At 43.1% G+C, this 21715-nt stretch overlaps 1 protein-coding gene across 1 annotated transcript in view; it reads left to right on the top strand.

Moving 5' to 3' along the window:
• The window catches only part of LOC129426521 (NACHT, LRR and PYD domains-containing protein 3-like), a 48972-nt gene that overhangs the window by 13519 nt on the left and 13738 nt on the right, over positions 1-21715 (top strand). Inside the window, exons 2-3 of the mRNA XM_073856735.1 lie at positions 3392-3694; positions 3789-5562. Of these exons, the coding sequence (XP_073712836.1) occupies positions 3412-3694; positions 3789-5562 (2057 nt within the window). The 5' untranslated portion in view covers positions 3392-3411. The remainder of the gene's footprint in view (positions 1-3391; positions 3695-3788; positions 5563-21715) is intronic.

Genomic DNA, 21715 nt, shown 5'->3' with positions numbered 1-21715 from the left:
AGAATAGAATTAGGCTGAAAGGTCTTGCCCCGGTTGCATAAACCACCTTAAGTTTTTCCCTTAAGTATGACACTTAAGGGGTAAATTCCGCTTACCTACTGTAAGAGAATAATTTAAGTGTGTTGCATACAGTATAATCCCTTAAATGGTTCTCTTAGGTAAGGGTAATCGTTAAAGGCGCTGTATGTAGTTTACAGCGGCCTCTAGCGGTGATGTTTCAGATTGCAACCAATAAGTTTACAAGCGCGTGCTCGAACTCATAATCGAAGGCCAGACTGAGATGTAACACACCGGAGAAAGCATCACACAACATGCTGGAAACTCAGGTAAACTCCCACTGCAACGTTTAATTGACTGCATTTAGCCTGTGTAATGTGGTGTTACGTAGGTACATTTACGGTAAGATAACGAAAACGGTTAGTGAACTACACTGAACAATTTCAGTATAACAGTAAAGCCTGGTATACACTGTGCTATTTTAAATAGTCCTTTAGGATTGTTGCTTGCCACACTGTGTAATCAATATCGTAGTTAAGTCCATGTCACACTGTAAAATCTCAGTTTCCATCAATGTCAGACTGTACGAGTTTAAAGACTTTTAAAAATCGGACGCACGCAAACAAACGCGTCCACAGTTTTACGTCATCGATCGACGACGGCTGGGTGAACACACGCTAAAGCGAAGGCTAGCAAACCGAAACAACATCTAAAAAAACTAAAGCACATAATCGAAATATATTTGACATGCTTTGTAGTAATGTTAGCTTACCTGTCCAAAAGGATGAAAGCCAACTCCGGAACCGTTTTTATACCCAAAACAAAGCGGAGGTTTCTCCATAATTCAAATGCCCTGCCAATGTTAATCCCTGTTTTTTTTAAATCCGAAGTTGATCCGATTCACGTTTGGCCTTACGAGCTTCAGCCGATAACTTTTTTCTTCACAATATGTGGAGTTTGTGTTGGAGTCTGTGTTGTGCTGGGAGCAGGTCGTTTCAGTCTGTTATCAGACAGTGTCGTCGCTGTTGAGCGCTTTATCAGTAGACGAGGCGAGAGGCTCGGGAACGCGCATGCGGGTGACGTCACTGGATTTCGCGCCAAATCCGACCCGGTACTTTCCCATAAAAATTATAATATTTTTTTTCAGAGGTAATAGCCAAACCTGCAAAGTGGATAATTTTAATGTGAGATTACAACCCATTCGCACACAGGCAATTGAAAAGGGATTCGTTTAAGTAGAAACGTTACGTACAGCATCTTTAAATGTTTCACGACAGCGACCCAGGTTTGTTGTTATAAAATACTATTGTTGCCATGGAGATGCAACAGAAAAAACATATGATTTTTTTGCCGCACCCTTAAGTTTTAATGAAACATAAGGGTGAACTTAAGGGAAAATTACATTTAAGGTGCTTTATGCAACCGGGCCCTGTTGCTTTATACTGTAGCATATTCAGGTTGTGCATCATGTTTTTGAAAAGTAATTAGTAAAGTAACTAATCACTTTTGAAAATAAGTAATCAGTAAAGTAACGGGATTACTTTCTTAGGGAAGTAATCAGTAATCAATAACTTGACCAACACTGATCGTGGGTAATTAGTGGGTGATAAGGAACATGGCAGATCCGTGACAGCTACTGCCTTACTGTGTGATGTGATAGCGTCAGAGATATGTGTGCTTTTACAGCTAGACACGCGGACAGACGCAGGGGCGGAGGACTGGGGAGAGATTGCATAGGAACAAGTCAAATCTCCCAATCTGATTTTTTAAAATAAACAAATACAGATTAAAACTAAAGTAACGAGCCTGGTTTAAAAATCTAAGTAAAAAGTTCAGATATTTGTGAAAAGATGTAAGAAGTAAAAGTAAAAAGTTGTCAGAAAAATAAAAAGTGAAATACAGATACCAGAAAAATCTACTTAAGTACAGTAACAAAGTATTTGTACTCCGTTACTTCCCATCTCTGGTTAGAAATAATGACAGGAGCATGTGGTGGGTCCCGAATACGACTATGCCGCCTCACAGTCATCCAGTTAGTCTGACTCTGATGTCGGAACCGAGCCATATGCATTAACATTAACACTAGGCACATCCGAAACAGTGTCTTTAACATTAACATTAGCGGTCTTACTATCCTCAACTAGCGTTTGAATGCGGGCTTCTAGTTCTGTAACCTTCTCAGTTAGCCTTACTACTTCATTACACTTAGTGCATGTAAAACCCTCTTTGCTGACGGAAGAAGCTAAACTAATCATGTGGCATGAAATACAGGTTACAATTACAAGCGCAGTCTTACCGTTTTCATGCTGGGCGGTGAAGTGTCCTTTCACCCGAACACTATCCATGAAGCTGCACATGTGGGGGATGAGGTCCTTGCATGCTTCGGTCGCTTTCGTAGGTTTGGGGCCAGGGAGATGTGAGGCACGCTGTGCTGGACGTTGGATCTACGATACCCAGGCAGCAGCTCCTCCACAGCTTCCCGCTCTGGTGAGCACATGTCTTAAAGACAAACACTGGATAACTCCGCCATTAGATCAGCAAGGAAGGCAACCCTTCTACACCTTTTCCTCTGGCTCCAAAACAGCCGGGCCAATCAACAAACAGAGGGCGGGCTAAGAGCCGTGACGTAGACACTAAGCACCGAATGTAAGATCGTAGTTTAGACACGGGATGCTATTGGCTCTGTTGTGGGGAATATTTCTGGCATTTGCCAACTGAATCCCAAACACGAAGAGTGTTTGTTAAACATTTTGAATGGAGGTATTGTTGTGAACCTACTCCTGACAGGTTTTGAGAAAAGTTTAATTGATCAACTATTACCGATCGAGCTTGAACTGGCACCATTTTGACAGGTCAATGTCTCGTTTCTTTTCCAGTCCTTAAATATTGCCATGTCATGCTGCAGTCTTGCAATTATGTTGCAGCATTTCTGACAGACTCAAAATCAATAAAGAGCTGTGTTCAACAGAACTGATGCGGTTGAGCCGGCGCATAACACACATCATAACCAAACATTATGTGATTGGCTTACGTTTACACCAATGATTTTAAACTTCAGACTAGCGCCCCCCCCTCGAGAAAGTAAAAGCTTGTCAATTATGCCCTGCCAGACTCTGTCCACGAAGCAAAGTGAAGTAGCAGAGGATGATATTATCAGGCTAGTTATGCTAGTATATGTTTGTGTGAGTTACTGAGGATTACTGACTATCACACAAGTAGATGTGATTTCAAGTTTAGGCCGTGATCTATTCAGTGACTGTAAAGCTCTGCAGCACAACTGATCACTCACTGTCTCTATGTGTCAGACTTATGACTGATCTCATCACAGCATCATTTCACAATACAAACATCATCTGAACTTTAGATCTAAAATGTTGTTTTTCGTGTCCTGTAGAAGTGGGTCAGTGTTGGAAGATGGCGTCTGTTTTAGAGCTCAAGAACACACTAGAAGAACTGGATGGACCTGGTCTGAAACACTTTCAATGGCACCTGAGGAATTATTATGATATTCCAGCTTCTAAACTGGAGAATGCAGATGTCTTAGATACAGTAGATAAGATGAAAGACTCGTATGGAGCAGAAAAGGCTGTGAAGGTCACAATTGAGATCCTGAGGAAGATGAACAAGAACGAGTTGGCCGAACAGCTAGAAAATAAACACAAGGAAGGTAAAGCAAAGAGTTTTATCTCATGTAAATGTTTAAATGGAGAAATTCGTCAAGTGTCATGATGTCATTTACTCTGTTTGTTTGTTTTTCTTTCATGAATGTGCAGTTACAGTTGACAAAAAAGCTAATGATAGTGATTACAGCGAGCTCAGCAACAGATTGAAGGAGTCCTTAAAACGGCACTATGAGCAAATATTGGATGGTAATTCACAGACTGGCCATGTAAAACGACTGGATGATATTTACACTGATCTCTTCATAGTAAAGAATGAGACTGGAGGAGCAGTGAGTGAGCATGAAGTGAGACAGATTGAATTAAATCACAACCGAACTCCTGCTGAGGACACACCCATCAAATGCAATGACTTATTTAAAGTCCAGTGTGATGGACAAAACCGAAAAGTGCTGACGATGGGCATCGCAGGTGTGGGAAAAACTGTCTCTGTCAAAAAATTCATCCTTGACTGGGCTGAAGGAAAAGAAAATCAGGAAATTATCTTTGTTTTTCCTCTGCCCTTCTGTGATCTGAATTTGATTGAAGAGGATTACAGTCTAATGGATCTGATTCACGAATACTTTAGCTGTGTTAAACAACTCTCATCATTACCTAAAGATGAAGGTAAAGTCATGTTCATCTTTGATGGCCTGGATGAGTGTCGATTCCCATTAACAATTAAGAAGAGTAAGATATTGACAGATGTTCATAAAAAAACAACAGTGGGTGTCATCATTACAAACTTGATCAAGAAAAAACTGCTTCCTTCTGCTCTCATCTGGATCACCTCCAGACCAGCAGCAGCCCATCAAATCCCTCGAGAATACATTGATCAGGTGACAGAGGTCCGAGGATTCAACGATGAGCAGAAGGAGAAATACTTCACCAAAAACAGCAATCCTGATGTGGCAGAGAAAATCATTTCACACATGAAGAAATCCAGGAGTCTTTACATCATGTGTCACATTCCTGTCTTCTGCTGGATCTCGCTCTGTGTTTTTCAGCCTCTGCTGGATCAAGAGGATCATGAAAAAATTCCCACAACCCTCACAGGGATGTACATTTACTTCTTACTTACTCAAATAACACAGATGAAAGAAAAATACAGTGATGATCTTAAATCTATTGAAGATGTTATTCTGAAACTGGGAAAACTGGCTTTTAAACAGCTTCAGAAAGAAAACCTGATTTTCAACAAAAAAGATCTTGAAGAATGTGGTTTGGATGTCAGTGAAGGTCTGGTTTACTCTGGCTTATGCACTCAAATATTTCAGACAGAAAAGCCAGTTTCTGGGATAAATGTCTACAGTTTTGTACATCTCAGCGTTCAGGAATTTCTTGCTGCTCTCTATGTGCTTATCATATACAAAGATACAAAAACAAATCCTTTCCTTCTCACCCAGGGTGAACAACTGGAATGGAAATTAAAAAATTCACTAATTGACCTTCATAAGACTGCAATTAAAAATGCTCTTCAGAGCAAGAACGGACACCTGGACCTTCTCCTTCGGTTCCTCATGGGTCTTTCATTGAAGTCCAATCAGAATGAGTTGAAGGAATTTCTGCCCAAACTGAAGATCACAGATGAAGATGAAAATATGAGAGAGACTGCTGATTATATCAAAATGAACATTAAGGAAACAGAATCAGCAGAGAAGAGCATCAATCTCTTTTACTGTTTGAGTGAACTAAAAGATAATTCACTGATCACAGAAATCCAGACGTATCTGAATTCAGGAAATCTTTCGTCTCAAAACCTCTCATCTGTTCAGTGGTCAGCACTAGCATTTGTGCTGCTGATGTCAGAAGAAACTCAAGAGACGTTTGAGCTGGGGAAATACGGAAGATCTGATGAAGCTGTGATTCGACTTCTGCCAGTGATCAAAAACACCAAAAAAGCTGAGTAAGTTTTATCTCAACATTCATTCATATTAGTAAATTATCAAAACAATAGTTTGTGGCAGCAGTAATGTTTATTATTTCTTTAGAGTAATTAATTCTCTGTTTGTTTAATTGAATGAAAACATTTTCATAGAAATGCTACATTTATAATACAAACCACAACAAAGATCTGTTGACTATAAACAAAGCAGCAGCAAAGGTTTTTTTGCAGCTCAATAAATAATGTTTATTGAAACTATCAGAATATTTTAAAGAGAAACTCGGATGGGGTTTTATAGCTGCCTAATTGTTACAGATTCACCAGGGCTGCGTCAGCCCCGACAAAACGTTGCACAAAGTAAACCGAAACGATAATTTGTTGAACACCCTTTTCCGATGACGCAAGAGTTGCAACTACGGTAGCTGAGAAGGCCATTTCTTGTGTTCTTTTTTTATGTTTCTGGAGCCTGATGAAATTAATATAAATATTTGTTAAATACTTACTGTCCACAATGAAAGAGAACATTTCAATTCGCAACTTATTGTGCGAGCTGTCTCTTCAGTACCGCATGGTTTATTTACATGTTGCTGCTGATTGGATGGCAGTTTTGACACACCCACCAAACAAGAGAAAACGTATCTCAAACCCCGTTGCACATCGAAACATTTACAGGAAACATGGTGTTCAAACCGGAAACCGTACCTAAACGTTGCGCACTGTTTTAAACGTGAAATTCCTGACCCCTCACTCACTCTCCCTCAATGATTCACCTGCCCTGTTTACTAATCACTGTCACCTGTTCTCCATCACCTGCCTGTACTATTTAAGTCAGCTTCAAACACTCAGTCATGGTCTGTTGTCCCCATCGTCAGTTCAATAACGGTTAAAGTTAATCTGTGTATCAGTGACTGTCAAGAGTGTTGTTTTGGAGTTGCCTGTCTGTACGCTGTTTGTCTGTCCTTAACGTCGTTTGTTCAATAAATACACCTGTAGTGATGCAAAGTCTGATTCATTTCTGCGAACCCGTTCTTTTTGGACAGTTCGGCTCATTGAACCGGTTCAAAAAGCTGATTCTTTGGTTCCCGACGTCATCAAGAAATGACGTCACTACGCATTTATTTTCTAACAACTTGTATCAATGAAACATTTAAATAAAGTTTTTTTGTGTCAACACATTAAAACATTCAAATAAAAAGTTATTTTATAACTCATATCTGATTTTTTTTGCCTTTCATTCACTATATTTAATAATGTTTGTGGTCAGTTTCACAATGTCAGTACGACTGACCAGTTTGCAAGGCCAGGTATTTTAAACTGATTGGACCTCTGTGAAATAGGGTGGATCAGAAAAAAAATGTAAATAAGGAAAATAAAATAAGAACAAATCAAGAAATTATAAACATGCAGGTGCTGGTCATATAATTAGAATATGATAAAAAAGTTGATTTATTTTCAATTCAATTCAATTTTATTTATATAGCGCTTTTCAGAATTGGTAATTGTTTCAAAGCAGCTTTACATTAATAGAAGCAGTGAAAAGCACAGAAAAATCGACAGATAGCATAACATAATACAGATTGCATAAGCAGCAAAATTTGGTGCAGCTATTAATCAACATTATAAGCGAGTGTATTTTTAATTTAACGTATAGTAGAGGGTGCTAAGTTAAGCCCCTGGGACTTTACCGCATGTTTGGATGATAAACTTTATACACACACGTGAGGTATACTGTATCTTCATTTATGTCTGGACATTGAGGAAGAGAAGCGTTTATCTTTAATGTTACCTTTGAAGAAGAACAAAGGAAGACGCACTGGAGGAGGATATATTTCTGAAGTAAGTAACTTATTTATCCTCATTAATGGGTTAGGGTTAACCCTAACCCAACCTTTTCAAGTTCAAATCCTCCAATGTTAATCTATCCACTATCCACTTCTATATTCACTGCTAGTTGTCTTGCTGTTAATTTTAAATAAACGTAGAGCAAGTAGCTAATCAGTGTCTAGTTAATTCAAACGCCGGTTTCACATCGCAAGCGTGAGCACTGAGCAGCGCGTATGCGGAGAGCGTTTCCGTGCATGGCCATTGTGCTTTTACACCGGTTGCAATAGCGCATACTGTGCAGTTTAATAACAGTACAACAATCTGAACATTACTTTCTTTTACCTGCATTTATGAGCGAAACCTCTTCAAAACGCTTTTTAATCCACATTGTTTTCGTGCTGTTCTGGTCCGTGTAATGACAGAATTATTGACATAAAAAGCCCATGGCACAAATCTTGTTCTCTGAAGGTTATTAAGATAGGTTTTAGATAGAGGATTCTGGCAACAGTGTGTTTTTTTATATTTCATTGCTTTCTGTTAAATTGCTCTGAGTCATTAATGTTTAAAACACACTTGTCATCACATTCATGATTTTATGGTAAAATGACACTTTGCGTCAATCACGAGCATTTAAACAAGCAACCCCCACCGACGGTTATGTTAAGAACCGTCACATTTGACTCACATCATAACCGTCATTACCAATTCTAAAACCGGCACACCACTATGTGCAGTTCAGCCTACATAAGCGACCTCAGCAGACTGCACGCTTCAGATTGAAAACTTTTGCATTGTTTACAAACGAGGATGCGTGAAGTCACGTAATCGTAATGATGGATAAATGTCACATGTCGTACAGTGTTATTCACTTTCATATTCTTCATGGCAACTTTCAGTAAGGCTGCACTGCAGGATCTTTTAAGTGTGTGTTGTAATATGATTCCATATCCCTGCTGAGAAAAACAGCATCAAACCAGCATGGACCAGCATGGGAATTATGCTGGTCTATGCTGTTTTAGCTGGTGGTCACCAGCATACCAGCACCAAAACACAACATATGCTGGTCTTGCTTGTAAGCTGTTTTTTTCAGCAGGGATATTGTTTACATGCTTGTTTCCAAAGAGGACACGTGACTCACGTAATGTCGGATATCTGTTACATGTTGTACAGTGTTAGACACAGTAATTCACTTTCGTATCCTTCACAGAAACTTTCAGTGAGGCTGCACTGCAGGATCTTTTAAGTGTGTGCTGTAATATGACTCCATATAATGTTTACATGCAACGTAATTCCATACAATGCACTTTACACGCGACACTGTGTTGTTTTACACGGAGATGCAAGCTCGTGCACATGGACACCATATGCGATTTGTTTTTAAAGTTCATATGCGCTGTGAAGTAGTGAGATCCCTCACGTCCTTCACCGCTGCAAGCGACAGCACTGACACACATACATCCACACACACACACACATACCCTTCCTTACCCGTTTTCATCCAACATGCATACTTCCCCTCTGTTGTTTATACTGGATAAATCACACATACCCTTCGTCTATTTGTCTTGTTTTATTATGAATTTTTGTATTGTTTGTTGGTGTAATCGGGTTGCTGGCAGCTAGACGGGCGAACTCGAGCCATGGGAAAGCGATCGCTTATGACGTCATCAGTCAGCGCCGCGCCGGCGCAGTGAGCCAGAACCCGGTGAAACCATTTGTGTTTTTGTATAGGGGTGCCCAGAAATTGAGATTTGGAAGAGAGAACAATAATGGTTATGTTATTATTGTTTTGATCATTATTTATGATCAGGGGTTTGTTTTGTTATTATGTTGGTATTATGTTATTATTAAGTGATCTAAAAGTGGAAGATGAAGGAAATGTAATACCTACCTGGGCTATAATGAGGTAGCCCGAAAAAGGGGCGGAGTCTGGCCTTCATAAGCTGCAGCCAGACTCCAGTATGGGGCTTGTTTACCAAGTCGAGCGAGCGTGCTACTGTGGTGCCGTGAGCAAAACCTACCTGTATATAGTGGATACTGAGAGTGACTGTAAATATATTTGTACAGTGATTAGCGTTTTTACCTAAGTTTATTTTGTTTATTATTTTTGTCATCGTTGTTTTGATACTTTGGGTTATTTTTTGGGTCACTGTATATATATATCTCACTGCTGGAATACTTTGGTGCATGTATAAATAAACACCACCTTACTCTGAAGAGTACTTACGGGTTGAGCCATCTGTCATGACTGCTGGGTGATCGATGGCTGTGTGTGGGGTATGTGTGTGTGTGTTTGTTTACTTGTGGTGCCGGTTCCTCGTGTGTTCACTAACTCCGCCCCCTTGTTTCGATAATTGTTCCGGTGGTGTCTCGTTTACCTTTTCCTTTATATTGCACGTAGTCCTGTCTTTCGTTACGCGCTCATTTGTTTGATCACAGTCTTGCTGCTCTGCCTTGTCTTGTCGGACGCTTCCTTGTTTCCTTCTCTAGTTACCCCAGGTTTGGATTACGGCATCCGGAGGCTCGTTTTCGCCCGGACCGCTCGCTTGTGGATTACTGGAACTTATTGACTTTGTTTGTCGCTGGTTCGCTTCGTTATTAGGCGGTACACCAACTGTCTCTGTTTCCCATCGGCTTACACCATCACCCGTGAGTTGATTATACTATTTCACCATTGTGGATTACATTGACTCTATTGACTGTTTCTCGGAACAGCTGGTTCGATTCGTTATTAGGCGGTATACCAGTTACTTCCGGGTAGCTTCATCTACATTAGGATTCCACAGTGGATTACTCCGTCTGGGAATATTGGATTTACCACCTTCCATCTCCGCCTGTCATTCGCCTTCAGGGCGGCGTGTTTCATCCCTCTGTCACGTGTGGTGACTGTGCTGGTGTTCTCGACGGAGAGCGTGGGTGGCTCTCTCTCTTCAGATCTGTACTGGACTATCTTGTAGTGCCGACTCACTCTCTCCTACTGTTGGGCGTGCATCATTCCCACAGTAGTGATCACATCCAGAGTGAGTCGAGGGTGTATGCCGTGTGTGGATCTTACCAGTGACTTTGCACTCCAGCTCTCTAATTTTCTATTTTTCTCAATAAACTCTGTTAACTTGCAATTGACTCCGAAGTCTTTCCTGACAGATGAGCGCGCCACCAATGGAGTCAGCAAGTTTGGAGAGTCTGGAGGTGCAGACCGCCCTTCACCAGCAGGGGGCGGTCATTGAACAACACTCTTCATTACTGACTGCTGCGGCCAGAGACTTCAACATTTTGTCTGAGCAATTTAAGGAGCTTAGTAATCGGTTGGACCAAGTGGCTTCTCACAGTGAACCTCCAGCTACATCCGGAGGAGTCGTTTTTACTGAACGGGAGCCACACACGGCAACACCTTCTACCAACAACGGCGATCCCCACACCTGCCGATCCTTTTTGCAAAAGTGCTCTCTCGGCTTTAAGCTCCAACCCCGTCGCTTTTCTTCATCCACTTCCAAGGTGGCCTTTGTTCTGACATTACTCACGGGAAGAGCAAGAGACTGGGGTATGGCTGCCTGGGGGGCTAAGGCTCCATTTACGTTATCATTCGAGGCTCTAGAGGAGGAGATGTTGAAATTATTTGATCGTTCACTCAAGGGAGACATGGCAGCGGCTGAATTGGTGAGATTACGGCAACGTAATGACTCTGTTACTGACTTTGCCATCAGATTTAAGACTCTCGCTATTTGCTGCAACTGGAACGACGCGGCATTAAGAGCTCAATTCCTCGAGGGTCTCACACCGGCAATTCAAGACGAGATTGCACTGAGGGAGCCACCCATGTCACTGGAGGCTGCCATCGATCTGGCTCTGAGGGTTGAGTCTCGCCATCGGCAGAGAGATCTGCGTTGCTCATTTCGCCATCTGATGTCGGAACCAGGGGAGATCACTTCGGAAATGGCCACCGAGGAGCCTATGCAGCTAGGCAAGTTTCGTATCTCTGCTGGTGAGAGAAGTCGTCGTCTGTCTAATGGTCTCTGCTTGTATTGTGGCAAGCCGGGGCACTTGGCGGCTACATGTCCGGTAAAAGCTCACGCCCGCCGATGAACTTGGGAGTCTCAGTGGGCGCATCATCATTTAAATCTCCTGTAAGCAGTACCACTCTTCCCGTTATTGTTAATTCTTTCCATTCACAGGCGTTGCTGGATTCCGGTGCGGAGGCGTGTCTTTTGGATGCTGGGTTGGCCAAGTCCTGGGGTATTCCATTCATCCCTCTTTCCTCTCCTTTGTCTACCTGGACGTTGAAGGGTCAGCATATGGCTGTGATCACGCACCGCACACCCCCTGTGAGTTTGTTTGTTTCTGGCAATCATCGTGAGGAGATTGAATTTTACATCTTAGAGGATTCACAATCACCAGTCATTTTAGGTCATGACTGGTTATCCAAACATAATCCTCACGTTGATTGGCAGAACAATGTTGTGTTATCTTGGAAGTCTTCGTGTTATGTTTCTTGTCTTGGTCCTGCTCCTTCTCTTGTCTCTTGTTCTGTTTCGCAGGTTCCGGCCGTCGATCTCTCAGGGGTCCCGGCGGAGTACTCGGATCTGCATCAGGTTTTCAGTAAATCCCGGGCCACTTCTCTATGATTGCGAAATCAAACTACGTCCCAACACATCTCCGCCTAAGGGTCGTACATTTTCCCTATTTAAACTAGAAAGAGAGGCTATGGACAAATACATTAATGACGCTCTTAAAGCCGGTCTCATTCGCCGCTCCTCGTCTCCAGCCGGTGCTGGATTTTTCTTAAGAAGAAAGATGGGTCTCTTCGTTCGTGCATTGATTATCAAGGGCTGAATGACATTACTGTTAAGAATAAGTACCCCTTGCCATTAATGTCATCAGCATTCGAATTATTACAGTGAGCGTGCGTATTTACCAAGCTAAATCTGCGCAACGCTTATCACTTGGTACTTATTAAAGAGGGCGATGAGTGGAAGACAGCCTTTAATACACCCTCTCGGGACACTGGGAATATTCTGTTCTGCCGTTCGGTCTTTGTAACGCTCCGGCTGTCTTTCAGACCATGGTCAATGAAGTGCTGGGTGACATGATTAACAGATTTGTCTTTGTGTATCTCGATGACATTCTCATCTTTTCTCCCTCCATGCAGATACACACTCAGCACGTTTGCATGGTTTTACAACGGCTTTTAGAGAATCAACTGTTTGTGAAGGCGGAGAAGTGCGAGTTCCACAAGGAGTCGGTTTTGTTTCTGGGTTTTGTTATTGCCGAGGGAGAGATTCGTCCCGATCCCGCTAAAGTTAAGACGGTTGCCGATTGGCCAGTACCCGACACTCGGAAAGAGCTTCAGCGATTTCTGGGGTTTGCCAATTTTTATCGCCGTTTCATCAGAAATTTTGGTCAGATCGCTAAACCTCTTACCGCTCTCACTTCACCTAACGTATGTTTCCGTTGGAATAGAGAGGCTCAGGAGGCCTTTGATGCGTTAAAGTCCCGGTTCATCTCTGCGCCTGTCCTTTCTATTCCCGATCCGGCTAAACAATTTATAGTGGAAGTGGACGCATCTGATGTCAGGGTAGGCGCCATTTTATCTCAGCGATCGTCTATTGATGGGAAAGTACATCCGTGTGCTTTTTTCTCTCACCGGTCAAACCCAGCAAAACGTAATTACGACATAGGGAATCGGGAGCTGTTGGCGGTTAGACTCGCTTTGGGTGAATGGCGTCACTGGTTGGAGGGAACCTCAGAGCCCTTTCTGGTCTGGACGGATCATAAGAATCTTGAGTACATCCGTTCGGCCAGAAGACTAACATCTAGGCAGGCTCGGTGGGCACTCTTCTTTGATCGTTTTAACTTCACTCTCTCGTACCGGCCTGGCTCGAAGAATACAAAACCTGATGCTCTCTCCCGTTTGTTCGAGAAGTCTGATTCAGAGCGGACTGAGACAATTCTCCCGGTGGGGAGAGTGGTCGGCGCCCTCGTATGGGGAATCGAACAGCGGGTGAGAGAGGCCGTCGGAAGGGGGAAGTTCCGGAGGGGTGTCCAGCGGGTTGCCTATGGGTTCCTGAGCGGTTATGTTCCGATGTCATCCGGTGGGGTCACGAGTCCAAGTTTGTCGGCCATCCAGGTATTCGGAGAACGTTGGCTCCCGTCCGTCAGCGTTTTTGGTGGCCTTCTATGTCTACAGACGTCAGACAGTTTGTATTAGCCTGTTCGGTTTGTGCTCGTAATAAAGCATCTAATTTACCACCCGCTGGTCTGCTTAAATCTTTTGCCCGTGCCCTCCCGCCCCTGGTCTCATATAGCCCTTGATTTTGTCACCGGCTTACCGGCATCTAATGGTAACACTGTTATTCTAACTGTGGTGGATCGCTTTTTGAAGGCGGTTCATTTTATTCCCCTGCCCAAGCTTCCTTCTGCAAAAGAGATGGCTCAGGTTTTGATTAGTCACGTCTTTCGGTTACATGGTATTCCGACTGATGTAGGATGATCACCTGAAGGATGCATTGCTGGAAAAATTCAACATCTCAGCAGAAACGTATCAGCAACGATTCCGGGCAACAACGGTACCACAGGGTGAGTCACCAGCAGAAACCTATCATCGTCTGCGGAATCTTTACAACCGATGGGTACGCCCAGATCTGCATACGCCAGAGGAAGTCGGTGAGCTGATCATCTTGGAGCAGCTGCTCCAAGTACTTCCTTATGACAGCCGTACCTGGGTGAAAGAACACAAACCGGACTCAGGACTGGCAGCGGCAAAGTTGGCGCAGCAGTACATGAATGCCCATCACTCTGGCCCACGCACCCAACCAGCTAAAGGTAAAGCACGTTTCTCATACTCTGATAAGCTACAGGAGGCCTCACCTGAACCTAAGACTGTAACATCACAAAAACTGATTTGCTTCTCATGTCAGCAGCCGGGGCACAAAGCTGCGGTGTGCCCGGCACGTAAATCAAAGCTAACAGGGTTTTGTTATGCTCCCAGAGAGGAGAACACTGAAATAGACACTGATATGAGTCAAAATAACAACATGCTTTTGGACATTACAGTAAATGGACATTCATTGAAAGCAATGCTGGACACTGGTAGTGCACTTTCATTGATTAAATCATGCCATGTTTCAAATGTTGACTATGCTAATACCACTGATGTACAATGTGTTCATGGGGATGTAAAGAGGTATCCCAAAGCAGAAGTGTTAGTGGGGGTACAAGAGCAAATGTATCTGATGAATGTAGCATTAGTTACAACCTTACCAGCAGACATGATTTTGGGGAGAGACCTCCCAATTTTAAGTGAACTGGTTGTTGATCAGGGAAACCGGGACACTGATGATATGATTGTGAATACTATGCCACCAGTTGGTTCATTTTCTGTATTAACCAGCGCCCAAGCTAAGGCATGTCTGCAACCACTGCCAGACTTGGATGGTAGTCTGTTGCAGGGTGGGACCAAAGGCCCAAGAAAGACACGTCGGCAGCGACGAATGTTGAAATGTCTGGGTACCCCAGTCCCCAAACTTAATACCGAGGGACTTAATGTTACTGATTGGCAGGTTCCAGAAAACATAGCTAAGCTACAAAGGGAAGATGTGACCTTAAAATCACTGTTTGCAAAAGCTGAAGGGCAACAAAAGCCTAGTGTGGGTGAAGATGAATATGTCATTCATGATGATATTTTGTATGTTCAAACTAATGATGTTTTACATCTGGTGTTACCATTGTGTTGTAGACCTCTTGTCTTACAGCTTGCACATACCATTCCAAGGGCAGGACACCTGGCACAGCAAACGACATACACTCGCATTAGTTCACGCTTTTACTGGCCTACCATGTACACTGATGTTCAAACATATTGCACTACATGTTCCATTTGTCAAAAGACCAGTGCTGGGCGTCAGCGGGGTAAAGCCCCCTTACACCCATTACCCATCATAACCACCCCTTTCCACTGCATTGCCATGGACATTGTGGGACCACTGGAGAAAAGCAGTGCAGGACATAGGTACATTCTGGTCATCTGTGACTATGCCACAAGTTACCCCGAAGCCTTCCCACTCCGCACCATCACCACACCAAAAATTATACATTCTCTCACCCAGCTGTTTTCCAGGGTAGGCATCCCAGACGAGATCCTCATGGACCAGGGGACGAATTTCACCTCTAGCCTGATGAAACAGCTACATCGGCAGTTGGGCATCACAGCAATAAGGACCAGTCCCTACCACCCACAGACAGATGGACTGGTGGAAAACTTTAACCAGACAATGAAGGGCATGTTACGGAAGTTCGTAGCAGACACTGGTCGTGACTGGGATAAGTGGCTACCCTTTGTTCTATTTGCTTACAGGGAAGTACCTCAAGCTTCAACTGGCTTTTCACCATTCAAACTACTGTATGGCTGGCAAGTTCAAGGACCACTGGACATCCTAAAAAAGGCCTGGTCTACAGCTGATTCGGAAGACAGAAGCATTGTGCGGTTCATCCTGGAGATGAGGGATCGGCTAGAAAAATATGGAGAACAAGCCAGAGAGAATCTTCAGGAAGCACAAGCAGCCCAGAAACGGTGGTATGACCGGCAGGCCAGGATGCGTCAGTTCCAACCTGGACAAAAGGTGTTGCTGTTGTTACCGACTTCGACGAACAAGCTTCTCGCCAAGTGGCAAGGACCATACACCATTGTGAGGAAGATGGGGCCTGTAACATATGAGGTACTACACCCTGACAAAAGACGATCACACCAGACCTACCATGCGAATCTCCTAAAAGAGTGGAGGGAGGTAAAACCCCCAGTTTCATCACTGAGGGTGAGAAGTGTGAAAGAAGAGGAGAAAGCTGTACCAGACATGAGGCCACAGAGAGACCGAGCAGTGGTAACCTTAAACCATTTGAAAGGACCAATGCGGACTGAATTACAAGATCTTCTGGACAAGTTCCCGTCATTGTTCCAAGCAAGGCCTGGACGAACGGAGCTTGTGCAGCATACCATCCACCTCACGAACGCTACACCATCCAGACAACGACCTTATCGGATTCCAGAAAGGCTGCGAAACCCCTTGAAGAAAGAAGTCGAAATGATGAAGGAGTTGGGTGTCATTGAAGCATCGACAAGTGAGTGGAGCAGCCCACTGGTCATTGTGCCAAAGAAGGACGGGTCATTGCGTGTCTGTGTCGACTTCCGTAAGGTAAATGCTCAGTCAAAGTTTGATGCCTACCCTATGCCCAGGATTGACGATCTGTTGGAACAGATAGGACAGGCACGCTACATCACCCCACTGGACCTGTGTAAGGGGTACTGGCAGGACTTACTTACAAAAGCAGGGAAGAACCCGGTGGAGTGGACCGAGGCCTGCGATGGGGCATTCAGTGCCTTGAAGGAGAAGATGTGCTCTGAGCCGGTGTTGCAGAGCCCTAATTTTAATCAACGATTTCTAGTGCAGGTGGATGCATCGGACAAGGGAATTGGTGCGGTACTCGCCCAAGGGACTACTGGAGCAGAGAAACCTGTGGTTTACCTGAGCAGGAAGCTGCTGCCTAGAGAAACCAGGTACTCCACCATTGAGAAGGAGTGTCTCGCCATAAAGTGGGCTCTGGAAAGCTTACATTACTACCTCCTGGGTCGGGAATTCGACATAGAGACAGACCATCGGGCACTCACCTGGATCCACACCATGAAAGCCCACAATGCATGGATTACCCGATGGTACCTAGCTCTCCAACCATACACCTTCCAAATCCAACATTGCCCTGGAAGGAGAAACCTTGTGGCCGACTACCTGTCCAGGTTCTCAGACAGTACGCGGCCTGGAGAGGGGGAAAATGATGTGAAGTAGTGAGATCCCTCACATCCTTCACCGCTGCAAGCGACAGCACTGACACGCATACATCCACACACACACACACACACACACATACCCTTCCTTACCCGTAGATGCCGCTCTTGGAGTTGCGGGTGCACACGCATTCCCGGTAGTGTTCAGTTTTCATCCAACATGCATACTTCCCCTCTGTTGTTTATACTGGATAAATCACACATACCCTTCGTCTATTTGTCTTGTTTTATTGTGAATTATTGTATTGTTTGTTGGTGTAATCGGGTTGCTGGCAGCTAGAACGGCGAACTCGAGCCATGGGGCTATAATGAGGTAGCCCGAAAAAGGGGCGGAGTCTGGCCTTCATAAGCTGCAGCCAGACTCCAGTATGGGGCTTGTTTACCAAGTCGAGCGAGCGTGGTACTGTGGTGCCGTGAGCAAAACCTACCTGTATATAGTGGATACTGAGAGTGACTGTAAATATATTTGTACAATATATAAGTTTATTTTGTTTATTATTTTTGTCATCGTTGTTTTGATACTTTGGGTTATTTTTTGGGTCACTGTATATATATATCTCACTGCTGGAATACTTTGGTGCATGTATAAATAAACACCACCTTACTCTGAAGAGTACTTACGGGTTGAGCCATCATTTACCATCATTTTTTGAATCATTACACTTCCGAAGTATCACATGGCTTACAGAAACGCGTTGAAAACAGAAACTAGACGATCAGTCAAAAGGCATCTGAAAACAGTCATCTGAAAATCTTATGCAGCTCATTATGCGAAACTTTATTTGTTCAGCTGTCAATCAATCCTTCTCGCATACAGCCCCTCTAAACAAAAAGTATCTTACAATTTCTAAATCAATATAATTTTTTATGTGAATAGGTAGGCAGAATGATTTTCACATCATTTTTAAGAAAACACTAGACTACTAGATTCTGTTTAGAAAAGTCTTGTTAAAACATGTTTAGTATGGGTTTTGTGGACTTATATCAGTGACTTAAATTTTTTTCTTTTTCAAAAACCACGCATAAACATTTTTCTCTCAAAAAAACAAACATGTACATACATGTTGATCACATAATATTGCAGCCCAGTTTGTGCTGAACGCAGTGGTATGAAAAACTTGCCATTATTATGTTTTAAAGCAACTGAAAAAAGGCCAAATGAAAGAGCATGTCAGAACCTCTGCCATTGTCCTAAAATTGTTGGACCCTTCTTATGTATACGAATAATAAGATTAAACAGGTTCTGCAGGTGGTCGTTGGTCAGGCCTCAGCTGGGCATCACGTTGAAGGATGGCCAGTAGATCAGAAGTGTGCCGACCTTCACATTTCCTGGAACTGGGTCTGTTTGTCTCATTGTGCTCATGATCGAGGACGAGAGAGGGAGAGAGAAACAAAATCCTATTAGCGTAGGGGCCATTCACATGTAATGCAATTGTCACACAGTGATGTGGTTTAATATATGCTCGGTTCCAGACAGGCTAACTATTGCGGCATATGTATATTACCTACAATTAAGGATTTAGCAAATTGGGTACCCAAGGTGAAGGTATCTATGGGGCCCCCAATCCGATCTTTAAAAGAGAATGAAACACGCCCAACCATTTGACTAAGGCAGGAAGCCCCACTGTCGTCTTTAATGCCAGTTCAGTGGCAAACGGTGGCAAGCTATCTACCCCAATTAACCGACAATAACGGTCTAATGTTGTCATGCTTTTGAAGTGTTCATGATGATAAGGTTTTATTTATTTATTAGGTTGGTTGGGGGGCCCTATTATGATTGCTGGTAGGGGGCCAGAAGCAGCCGCCTATCTATGCCTCTATGTTAAGACCACCTCTGATTACCCAGATGAGTTATGTGAGAGATTTCTTCTGTACAAACTAACTATTGCGAGATAAGTCCCTCTACTAGACAAATTATGTGAATGCTTTGTTAAAGAGAAAAGTCTTAAATCTAGATTTAGAGTTATCGACTGTGTCTGGTTCTCGGACGTCGGTTGGTGGATCGTTCCGGAGCTTGGGGGCTGGGTAGGGAAGGGATCTATTATGTTTGGAACGATTTGGTTCAATAATAAGTATCTCTCTCTTATTGGAGTTTAATATAAGAAAGTTATGTGCCATCCAGTCACTAGTGTCGCTGGTGCAGTCTGTTGGCAGTCTGTAACTGGTGTTTTGCTGGGATGTGAGGAGATGTAAAGCTTGGTATCATCCGCATAGCAGTGAAAACGTATGTTATGTTTCCTGATAATGAGTGCGTTTACATGCACAGTCTTACGCCGATTATGCTTAATAAACTGATAACACGTGGGGTCATGTAAACGCGTAAAACTGTTTTCTTTAATCGGAGAAAGCTCATAAATGGCGTAAGCAAAAAACGATCGGCACAGGTAGTTTTTTGCTCATTATGCCGATTTCGCGTGGCATGTAAACACCTTAACCGGCTTTCTCACGGTTTTGTCCATGTGCGCATGTCTCCGAGTATAAAAGATAAACCTCACACGCGGAAGTAAGCGCAAAGTAACGCATAAAAGTCTCTGCTCCACAAAAGCAGTTGGCAGAGAAACTGTTAAAATAGAAGCTCATGTTAGGGCGCACTCACACTATCCAAACCAAACCAAACCATGCCCCAGCGCGAATGTCACCCTTCCCTACTCCCCCAGGTGCACGCACTCACACTGTACTTTTTATCGATCCGAGTCCGGGCGCGCTTTCGTCATTAAGATGCGATTGTTTTGAAAAAAGCAGGAAGTAAAGCTCTCACTGAACACTGGAACCCGCCGTAATGATAGGTCTGTGTTTTTTATCCGGAGTCGTTTGGTGCGCGATTACAGACAGCCCACCCACGTCATCATATTGCTTAGTTGATTTGTCACGTGCACAGCTCGGACATTCACATAAACCTGCAGGACTGGGGAAAACACTGTCCTTGAAGTTGTGATGCAACTTGTTCAGTATTTTGTGCATAAAACAGTAACAGTTGTTAATAATAATGATTTCTCCCTCACTTAGCTGTAGCCCAAATAATCGTGCGTATCTTGTTGAGAGCACTTTGGCGCATTGTAGAAAATCATCAATGCAGCCAACATCACGCGCCCGTGAGTAAAGACAAAGCCAATCATATTAGCGATGTGAGTTACAGAGGTGGGACTCATTGCAGAGAACGAGAGCTGTTAACGTTTGTGTACAGCATAGATTGTTATTTTAGCTCTTATTGTTGGTGATTTTAATATCCATGTGGATAACCCAAAAGATGCTTTGGGACGTGCGTTTATGGATGTTCTAAATTCTCTTGGTATTAAACAAAACGTGTCAGGGCCCACGCATACTCGTAAGCACACATTAGACTTAATTCTGTCACTCGGACTCAATATTAATGACATCGAAATATATTAATGACATCGAAATATCACCCCAGAGCGATGCAGTTTGAGACCATTGCCTTGTGTCATACACTGTACTTCTAGATAGGATCACTCAGTCTACAACATGCTACAGATTAGCCAGAACAATAATTTCCACCACTAAAGATAGCTTTATTGGCACCCTTCCAGACCTGTCCCAAATGAAACATATAGCAGATAACCGTGAAGATCTTGATCTTATAATAGAAAACCTGAACAACGTTTGCTCTAGCACATTGGATGCTGTTGCTCCCGTTCAAAAAAGAGAATCAAAGAAAAAACGCCAGCTCCATGGTATGACCATCATACTGCAGCCCTTAAAAAAGTAGCTAGAAAAATGGAAAGAAACTACCGAAGCACAAAGTTTCAGGTATGGCGTACAGCATGGAAAGAGAGTGTTCAACACTACAGACAGGCTATTAAAACCGCCAGATCTATCTATCTCAGTACGCTTATTAAAGAAAATCATAACAACCCTCATTTCCTCTTTAGCACAGTTGCGAAACTGACTAGAAACAAAGAACAAACAGAAACCAATAGTAAACTCCAACAAAATAGTAACGACTTCATGAACTTCTTTACTAACAAAATTATGTTTATTAGGGAAAACATAGAAACTACGCAAGCAGCCACCACTCTACCAAATAGTACATTTGCCACTAGATTACCATGCTCTGTCCATGTCTAAAACTCTGCAGCCAGAATTCTGACAAAACTAGGCAAGGTGAGCACATTATTCCTATTCTGGAGTCCTTGCACTGGCTCCCAGATAGGTATCGTGTTGATTTTAAAATCCTCATGCTCACCTACAAGGCCTTGAATGGTTTAGCGCCACAATATTTGTCTGAACTTTTAAGACGCAATCTTCGATCCTCTGTCTCTGGCTTTTTAATGGTTCATTTGCTCCCAGGCTCTAGAATACTCTTCCCATTGAGATTCGACAGGCTGACTCTCTAAGTACTTTTAAATCCACACTTAAAACTTATTTTTTAGGTTAGCTTATAAGTGATTTTATTCCCTTTGTATGCATCTTCTTTTATATGTTCTTAAGGGTTAGGGTTAGGGTTAGATCACAGAATCTTACTCAATAGACTAGAAAGCTATGTTGGCATCAGTGGTC

This window comes from Misgurnus anguillicaudatus, chromosome 19, assembly GCF_027580225.2.
Source record: "Misgurnus anguillicaudatus chromosome 19, ASM2758022v2, whole genome shotgun sequence".
NCBI lineage: Eukaryota > Metazoa > Chordata > Actinopteri > Cypriniformes > Cobitidae > Misgurnus > Misgurnus anguillicaudatus.
This window is presented reverse-complemented; position numbering and strand designations above follow the sequence as displayed.